At 46.6% G+C, this 9,769-nt stretch overlaps 1 protein-coding gene across 2 annotated transcripts; it reads right to left on the minus strand.

Moving 5' to 3' along the window:
* Window positions 1–1,942: 1,942 nt before the first annotated feature.
* RPS14 (ribosomal protein S14) lies at window positions 1,943–8,421 on the minus strand. Of its 2 annotated transcripts, XR_001177741.2 has the most exons (6): window positions 8,266–8,421; window positions 5,610–5,760; window positions 4,861–5,022; window positions 3,019–3,095; window positions 2,488–2,590; window positions 1,943–2,064 (listed from the first exon to the last, which is right to left on the minus strand). XR_001177741.2 is itself a non-coding variant. In XM_004737821.3 (5 exons), the coding sequence occupies exons 2-5, from the start codon at window positions 5,756–5,758 to the stop codon at window positions 1,997–1,999; spliced, it is 456 nt and encodes a 151-aa protein (XP_004737878.3). In that variant the 5' UTR covers window positions 5,759–5,760; window positions 8,266–8,420; the 3' UTR covers window positions 1,943–1,996. The 2 variants fall into 2 exon arrangements, 1 of the variants encoding a protein (XP_004737878.3); XM_004737821.3 differs by lacking the exon at window positions 2,488–2,590 and having other exon boundaries at window positions 8,266–8,420.
* Window positions 8,422–9,769: the final 1,348 nt, after the last annotated feature.

Here is a 9,769-nt window from a genome sequence, read left to right on the forward strand (position 1 = left end):
AAGAAACTGCTTTCAAAGACCTGCCTGATTGCATCCCTGGTTACCAGGAAACAGCAGGACAAGTTGCAAAGTCCCATCACAGGAAATAAAAAGAATGCTCTAGCAACAGCCAGCATTTTTCCACCAGGATTCCAGCCAGCTGTCATTCACGCTCCTTGGCATAAGAACTCAACAGGCATAAGAATAGCAGTAGCTTCTTCAGAGCCAGGCACTGTGCTGAACACTTGAATCTTATTTCTTAGGATACCCTATGAAGCAGCCATTATCACAGAAATTTTCACTCAGTGGCTGAGTTGTCATTTGCCGAAATAACAGTCTGAAGCTGGGGGTACTGGGTTATTTTTGCCCAGGACTGTTTACCACTCGAGGGTCTATACATACCCTGCCTCAGAAACCAAGCTGACCGTAAGTAGTACCCTCGTTTTTCCCCCCTTCACATTTTTACTTTGGATTAATTTTAGATTTGCCAAAAAGTTGCAAAGATTATATATGGCTTTTCTATATACCACTCATCTAGCTTTCCCTAATGTTAACATCTTACACGACCACAAAACATTTGTCAAAATTAAGAAACGAATGTTGGTACATTACTAATTGAACTTCAGGTCTTACTTGGATTTTATGTTTTCACACTAACGCCCTCTTTCTGGTTCAGGATCCAGCGCCGTATTTAGTTCTGTCTCCATAATCTCTTCTGGTCTTCTGTCCTTGTTTTTCATCACTTTTGACAACTTAAGCACTGGTATTTTGTAGAATGTCCTCCAACTAGGTTATGGGTTTTTAAACAGTATTACAGAGTTGAAATGCTCCCCTCTCCTTGAAGGACTATAGCTGAAACCTTGAACAACATATTTGAACTGCGTAGGCAATTCAACCCATGTGGATTTTTACTTTTTTTTTTTTTTTAAGATTTTATTTATTTATTTGACAGAGAGAGATCACAAGTAGGCAGAGGCAGGCAGAGAGAGAGAGGAGGAAACAGGCTCCCTGCTGAGCAGAGAGCCCGATGTGGGACTCGATCCCAGGACCCTGAGATCATGACCTGAGCCGAAGGCAGCGGCTTAACCCACTGAGCCACCCAGGCGCCCCATGTGGATTTTTAAATACAGGAAAGTACATGTTTTTTCTCCTCCTTACGTTAATAACATTTTCTTCTCCCCAGCTTACTTTATTAACCACCCAACTTCGTAGCAGCCACCATCACTGGGCCCTATGCTAATCTCTCGCAGAACACTCCATACCATCTGGTGCCACTGGGTCCTTGGAGGTGGATGCAAGCTTCCGGAGAGCAAAAACTTTTTTTAATCACTGATGAAAATAGGGCTTGGTGTGTATTTGTAGGGTGACCAAATCTCTATGTACTTTATGTACTGATGTGGAACAATCTCCAAGATCTGCCAAGTGAGAACAAGCAAGACGCAGCAGAGTGCGCTCCCAATTCTGCACAGAAGGTGTGGGGGGCGAGTACACACCCACATGTGTTTATATATGGCTCAAGTCTGGAAGGCTCCTCTTCTGCTCAGACTACACTTGGCTCAACAGTTTCCACTCTGCTCCAGCTCTTTAAGAATTAGTCCATTTTTGGAACCAACATCTCCGCTTTCAAAACAAGGTCTCTAAGGCCTTGGCCTGCTTTAGATGGCGGCCACAACAAGCTGTGTGGAAGAGACCCACCTGTAGCACAGGCATCTCACCTCTCCTTAGGGGACTCCTCCCAGGAAGTCACTTCACAGAACACAGGCTCACCCTGTCACAGGTCAGGGGCCTAACCAATCCCTCCTGTGTTCCTGTTGGGCAAGTTATCTACATCCTCTGAAGTTGCGTATCTACTAAATGCCTCCTCTGTCCTGCACCTGTGACCACCAGTGAGTCTCCCACCCTGGTGAAATGTAGCTAGGAAGAAAGAATCCAATATTCCTGAAAGAGAAAACTAGAGTCGAAATAGCTTACACAAAGGCAATTTATTAACAGAAAACAGTAATTTGAGGAATCCTGTTCACAGACGGCGACCACGGCGACCCCCCTTCCTGCGGGTGCTATCGGAGGGGATGGGGGTGACATCCTCTGTAGGGAGGAAGAAAAAACATCATTGCCTAGAGATGGATGGGAAAGAGTCCAAGCCTCCCTAAACCAGTGGAAAACAGACCAACAGTGAATCCCACTGCTCCCCATGTGAATCCTCAGTATGTAACACATGGACATGGACTGCCCCATCTGCTGCTTCCTCAACATTTCTGAGGTGGTCTGAACTCACTTTTCTGAAGGGAAAACCAGGGTTCAGAAAAGACACTCAACTTACAAGATCAAAGAGGGGAGATATCCAATTTCTGACATCTAGCCCATGGACTCTCTAGCGGAAAGATTATTCTAAACAGGGGCAACTGAACACTACCTCCTTTTCAAAAGGTAAAAAGCTAAACCATTAACTAGACCAGGGGGTTAGTATATGATGCTATTACATGCAGACAAACAGGGAAGAACTAATACCTTCTTAGGAGTAAGGGGCCAGGAGATCATGGGTGTGAGGGGGCAGACACTAGGCAGATGTAGGGGACTCGCCACGATTCTCAGCCACGGGAGTTGCTGTTCCCTGCATTCATTTTTCATCGTTACAATGACTAGCACACTCTAATACTTAGTAGGAAAAAACCAAGTATGCAGACAGTATTACAATTCAGGGGACAGACCACACAAAATGCCAACTCCCTTAAGGAACACTGAAAAGGACAGACAATTATCTCCCATCAGTTCCACAAGCCAGTCTCTGGCCCTGCACACCAGGCAGTGTGGGGCAAAGGTTCAGAAATGAAATTGTGCAGTCAACATTCACATCAACGTGACAGGGATGCTCTGGAAGAAATTCTGTCGTATGATGCCTCTTGCAACCCCCATTACCTCTGGCACCCTAACTGCCAATAGGCCCCGGACTAGGCTCTGTATCCTACTGGGTACAACACAAGTTTTCTAGGGTCAATGACTCAAAGCAAATCCAAGTGGTAGCTAGAGGGAGGCACTTACCAATCCGCCCGATCTTCATTCCTGAGCGGGCAAGGGCTCTGAGGGCTGACTGGGCCCCAGGTCCAGGGGTCTTGGTTCTAGGGAAATGAGGACCTACATTAAGAAAAGCTTTGTCCAACTCATTAGGGGTTCTTTCTAGATTCCACAACCCTCTATAGTTCAGGAATCTGCAACTTTTCAGAAAGGACCAAAAAATAAATATTTAAGGCTTAGGGGGCTACATATGGTTTTTGTTGCATACTTTCTGGCCCATGCATCAGAGTTCAAGCTCTGTTCTTGCCTGCAGCGGACTGTCCCTGCCAAGGCTGTAATTTTTGGGGGGCAATCTGTCCATTTCCAGCCGCTCCCCAACCCAAAACCAAAACACTAATATCTCTCCAGAGGACCACTTTGGTCTGCTGCTCACAAAGCATAGGTTTTTTTTTTTTTAAAGATTTTAATTATTTATTTATTTGACAGAGGTCACAACTAGGCAGAGGCAAGCAGAGAGAGGGAAGACAGAAGCAGGGTCCCCGCTGAGCAGAGAGCCCTGATGCGGGGCTCAATCCCAGGACACGGAGATCATGACCTGAGCTGAAGGCAGAGGCTTTAACCCACTGAGCCACCCAGGCGCCCCAGCATAGGTTTTTTGTTGTTGTTGTTGTTGTTTTGTTTTAAATATAAGCTATATGCCCAGTGTGAGGCTTGAGCTCATGACTGAGGTTAAGAGTTTTGTGCTCTATCAACTAAGCCTGCCAGGTGCCTTGAAACAGGAGTTATCTTAAAAAAAAAAACAACACAAAAAAAAAACCCCATCTCTGGAGCACCTGGGTGGCTCAGTCAATTACAAATCCAACTCAATTTCAGCTCAGGTCATGATCTCAGGGTCGTACTGAGCAATGGAGTCTGCTTAAGATTCTCTCTCCCTCTATACTGCTTCACCCCCACCCACCTCTGCACTCACATTCTCTCATCAAAACAAAACCCCAATTTCATCAAGTCATTACTATTAAAAAGTTCCTATGCCCCCACCCCACTTTGGCTAAAGTCTAAATCCTTATGCTTCCTCTAATACCTAGCAGGAACTTGCTCCTGCCTATCTCTCTGATCATACCACACGCAACTCTTCCCCACAGATGTGCCAAATTCATTCCCGCTCAAGACCTTTTCCCTGCAGTTGTAACTGGCTGGAATATTCTCCCCTCTGCCCTTCCTTCACTGGACCAACTCCTGGCATATTTAGGTCTTAGATAAAATTAAACTTTATCACTAACTCCCATCCCTCACACTGTACTTGCTTCCCAGCACTTGCCACAAATGGAAAGCACAGGAACCCCTACTCAGGCTGTTTAAAGACAGACTGTCTTGGGGCACATGGGTGGCTCAGTGGGTTAAAGCCTCTGCCTTCGGCTCAGGTCATGATCTCAGGGTCCTGGGATGGAGCCCCGCATCGGGCTCTCTGCTCAGCGGGGAGCCTGCTTCCTCCTCTCTCTCTCTGCCTACTTGTAGTCTCTGTCAAATAAATAAATAAAATCTTTAAAAATAATAATAACAAAAAATAAAGTCAGACTGTCCTACCAGTCTAGGCACCTCTACACAGAACGAGAAGAGGGCATAGCTATCCTTTTCCATCCTTCTTTCCTAGCACCTAGAACACAATACCTTGTATGCAGCTGAGTGCTCAATGAACAGTAAGCTTGGTGGGTGGGGGGCGAGTAGAAGTAGTGGTGCAGCAGTCAACTACTGAATCTGAACACACTCGTGAATCTTGCACAAAGTCACAAGAGAAAAACCAAGCCTCAAATCTAAGTGCTCTGGCTCCCAATCCCGGGGATTTTACCACCCAGCCCCTGCCTCATGTACCTATTTCCTCCTGTGGCCCGTAGTTTGATGTGGAGGGCAGTGATGCCCAGCTCCTTGCATCTCTGGGCAACATCCTGGGCAGCCAACATAGCAGCGTAGGGAGAGGACTCATCTCGATCAGCCTTCACCTTCATTCCACCAGTCACACGGCAGATGGTTTCCCTGGGAACAAAAGCTCAGTGATTTCTCTTATCCACCAAGGACTGTGAATGCTTATCACATTCTTACTGAGTAAATGGTGCCAGTCAGGTATGGCAGAGGATGAAGGTCCACCTGATGAGTCATGAAGACCCAAAGTAACTGAACACTGTATTAACAATATAAATTTACTTTTGCATTTAATCCTCCCAACTGTTCCAGGGGGCAGGCACAATTAACCTCACCACAAATATTATGAGAAAACCAAAGCTTCGAATTTGAGTGATTTCACGTGTCACAAAAAAACTGGCTAACAGCAGCCAGAACCTGTACACAGAGAGGACTTCCTGTCCACCCCCGCTCCTACAAAATACCAAGACTGAAGATTCAAGGATTATACTTTAAGGTCATTAAGGGCACAAAATGTGTCTCTTTCTAACCAAAGTGCTTGGGAAATCCCAGTATTTGTGGCTGAACAACCAAATACATTTACTTATCTGAACATTCTTTTTAATTCTTTCAAGACTCTTTAAACTGCCACCCAGTTCCACGGGCATTTCTTCCTCCAGACCTTACCAGTTTGGCCTGTGCCTCTTCACCCAAGTACTCACTTGCCAGAAAGGTCGGTGACATGGACAAAAGTGTCATTGAAGGATGCAAAGATGTGGCAGACACCAAATACATTTTCTCCTTCTGCTACTTGAGGTCCAAGGCTGATGACCTGTTCTTCCTTCTTTTCCTTCCCCTTGCGAGGTGCCATTTCTAAAAGAAGGAAAAGAATCCAATATTAGCAATGGACAAGGTTTCCACAGCCCCTTCTTCCCAGCAATTGAAGGAATTCTCCCAAGTTTTGCTATTCTATGTCCTGTTTTCCTCTATCTAGTCTGTGAGATCTCATCTCTGCCTAAAACTCCTTTCTCCCTGCATTTAGGGGCTTTTGATGGATGGGGAAAAAAGCAAAGTACCTTGAGATAACCTTTTTCCTGAATCCACCGAAAGCACAGCTCTTAGCACTTATAGGAAAGGAGCCTAGCGTTCTAAGCAGATCGTAAGTATCCCTCAAATTTTTACCAAGTGGACTCAAAAACTTGAAACACACACTGGCTTAGGTCTCTGGAGACCTCCAAGTTCAACTGACCGCTCTGCAAACCTGGGCAAAGCCATTATCCCTGGGCTTTACTGATGCCAATACATATCCTGAGGAATTTCTAATGATCTGTTTAGGATGACACAACAAGTCAGTTGCAGAGCAGAGTGGAAAACCAAGTTAAGAGATGCCCTGTCTTATGGACATGGGGGAGGGTATGTGTTATGGTGAAGATGATACACAGACCTGTACCCCTGGGGCAAATACTACATTACATGTTATTATTAATAGAGATTCCCTGTCTACATCTCACAATACTTCCAGTGCCAGGAAGTGTTTCTGGTCTCCTGGCCCCCAAGTACCATTTACAGGTTAGGCTCAAAGACTTTAAGACCACATCCAAAAGGGTTAGTAGGCAGTTAAGCCCAACAACCTACTTATGAACTGGTGACACCTGAAGACCCTTTATGGAAGGCACCTGTTGCCTGAACTCTGCACCAATTTCTTGGCTTAGAATTCAAAGGTACCTTGGGACACCTGGGTGGCTCAGCTGGCTAAGCCTTCAGTTCAGGTCATGATCGAGGCCCATGTTGGACTCCCTGCTCAAGCGGGGAGTCTACTTCTCCCTCTCCCTTTCCCCCTGCTCATAGTCTCTCTCTCTCAAATAATTAAATTCTTAAAAAACAAAAAAACAACTCAAGGGTCCCTTCCCACATATCCCTCTAGCTTCATCTCTCACTACATATCCTGTGCTCTACCAGATCCTTCCAAAAGCCAAATTCTTAAAATTTTTACTAGAATCAAGCATTAAAGGCAATAAAACATCTCCTCTTGGAAGGCTAAGAGAAAAGCCCCATCCCAAAAACTCACTATTAGTGAAAGCAGGTAACTCTTATCTGACACACACTCACAGACTCCAGGGGAGGGAGACGCGAACAGGAGGAAAGCAGGTGAGGATAATAATGCGAAGACTAAGTAAGAAGAGGACCTCCTTTCTGACCAAAGCCCCAGGCCTTCCCGCCCTGCTGAGACTCAAGAATCAGAACAGCTTCCCAACACCTTCAGAAGACACTAAAGATAACGAGGGCTCTGATGACTTAGGCTGTACCCTTCCAGATGAAGATAAAACACAGTGTTGCCTAGGTTTGTAAAGAGTGGCAAAACCAAACCTAAAAACCAGTGTCCCAACCTCCGGCCCAGCACTCTCTGGCCTGCCTCGAGATGCCTCTATTCCACGAATAACCACAATTCCACACCCGGAAAAGTCCACGTCTCCCGGTCCCTGGATCTCCCCAGTGCGCGCACAAGTGTAGGCCTTGGGTGTATGAAGGTAACTGCTCCTGAACTCAGATTAGGTCCCACAGAGTAAGAACTGTAAGGACGTCGCCAGGGGAGCTCACAGAAGAGAAGTTTAAGTTCTGCCTGATGAAGCCCAGAAAGACTCCGGCAGATCTGAACTAAGAAGCATGAACACGGATGCCTGCGGTGACCGGCCCCTCAACAAATGCCCACGTGCCGTTTCCCCACCCCGTGTCGTGTCGCCGTGAAGTGATGACAACGCTCCCTGGAGAACAGATTATAAACGCACAGCAAAGGTGCTCAGCAAACACTGATGCACACTTCCCCGTCCCGACTCTGGGTTCGCGCGGCGCGTCCTAAGCGCCCAGTATTTGCAACGTGCCAGGTTTAGCAATCACCCAGACTTAGGCAGCACCCAACACAGGGCCGTTTCTCCGGATTCTCTCCGTGAATCCTCACACAACCCTGTGGGATGGGAGCGACAGGTAATCCCATTTCCAAACCAGGAAACCAACTGCGGATTAGAGGCCGGGCCCGCGACGCCCCAAGAGCCTGGCGGAGAAGAGGCGAGGCCACATCACGCTCGGCCCCGCTCCTTCTCAACCAAGCCGTGCGGTCCCTTACATGTGGCGGTGGCGGCAGCGCGGAGGCAGAGCCTTCAGGGTTGCGACCGCACTCGGCCCCATTTCACAGGCTCCTCCTCGGGGAAGACCGCCACCTTGCGAGACAAGGCACGCCCCTGACTCTGGGGTCGACCGGCCGCGCCCCTCGCCCACAACTGACTCGGCTTCCACCGAAACCCCCCAGTCCCGCGTCCCCGACCCCGACGGGTGACCCCTGCCGCAGGATGCCGCTCGATTGTTCTCGCCCAGGCCTCCTACCTGCGCGTCTTCTCCAGACTCCGCTACCGGAAAGAGAGAGCGGGAGCAGGCGGGGCGACGGGACACGTTCGCGTCCCCGGAAGTGTACGCCCGAGGTCACGGAGCGAGGCCGGCACCGGAAGATGCCGGCTTTAGTGTTTCCAAGGAATTGAAGAATCACCCTCGGCAAAGGCGGTTTACCTAAGAGAGCACCAAAGGAGACAAGGTCAGGGTGTCGCCGCGAGTGGGTCTGCCTCTGAGACTGCACGAAACAGCTACATCTACTCAGTGAGGCGGGCCAGTGTGCAAAGATGGCGGCGGCCTCGGCTAGATGGACTTCCTGTAGCCTGACCCCGGGCCTGGTCAGCCTGGAGGTGGCAGCGCTCCTCGCGGCGCGGAGGGCAATGACAACAACAACAGCGATCATCACAGATTTTGGTCTACTATGTACTGGGTAAAATACGAATAAATTATTCAATATTTATTACACACCAGTTTGGACTGAGCAATTTATAGACGTTGCTTAATTTAATCCTCACAAAATTATCAAATAGATAACTGGTTTGATTTCCCTTTTTACAGATAGGGGATGTTAACCGAAATCACACGTTTGTGGCTGATTTGGAATTTTTACTTCATAATCTACCCGTTTAAGAGCCACTTCCATATATCCCTCTAATACTGAAGGACCTTGAAGTGTTGGGATAGTGTATAGATGGAGATGTGGGGACCAGCTGAGAAGTAGGTCGTGTGTGTGTGTACATAGATTTGTATATAAAGCCCATGTAGTGGACTGTATATATTGCATATATGTATGAAAGTTTTTTTTAACAAGATGAGCGATTATACAGAATAACAGATCCCTTTCTTCTCTAGTATTGGTGCCACTTGAATAGACTTAGCTCAATTTAAGGAAGAACTTTTTTGAAAAGTACTGCTCCTTTTTCCTTTTACAAAAGTAATTAATTACAGAAAACCCAGAAAATACAAACATTCAGAAAGGAGAAAAAAGAAATGACAGTCTTACCCCCCACAATTAACATCTTGGTATATGTCCTTTCCAAACATAATCTATGCAAATACATGCAGAAGAGGCACTTCCTTTTATTTTTTTTTTTAAGAAAAGAGAATACCTTTATAATATCTTTCCTTGATGCTTTTTTTTAAAAAAGATTTTATTTATTTATTTGACAGAGAGAGATCACAAGTAGGCAGAGAGGCAAGCAGAGAGAGAGAGGAGGAAGCAGGCTCCCTGCCAAGCAGAGAGCCCGATGCGGGACTAGATCCCAGGACCCTGAGATCATGACCTGAGCCAAAGGCAGAGGCTTAACGCACTGAGCCACCCAGGCACCCTTTCCTTGATGCTTTAAAAAAAAATCCGTGCTCAATATAAACAATCTACACAACAAAGGAAAACTTGTAGAAAAAAGTAAAAATCATCTCTACATTCTTTCCTCTAATGATACCATAATTATCAAATTATCATTATTGAGGTGGAACATCATTCCAGAAAAAATTTCTATTA

Source organism: Mustela putorius, unplaced genomic scaffold (assembly GCF_011764305.1).
Source record: "Mustela putorius furo isolate JIRA1106 unplaced genomic scaffold, ASM1176430v1.1 tig00000407_pilon_pilon_pilon, whole genome shotgun sequence".
NCBI lineage: Eukaryota > Metazoa > Chordata > Mammalia > Carnivora > Mustelidae > Mustela > Mustela putorius.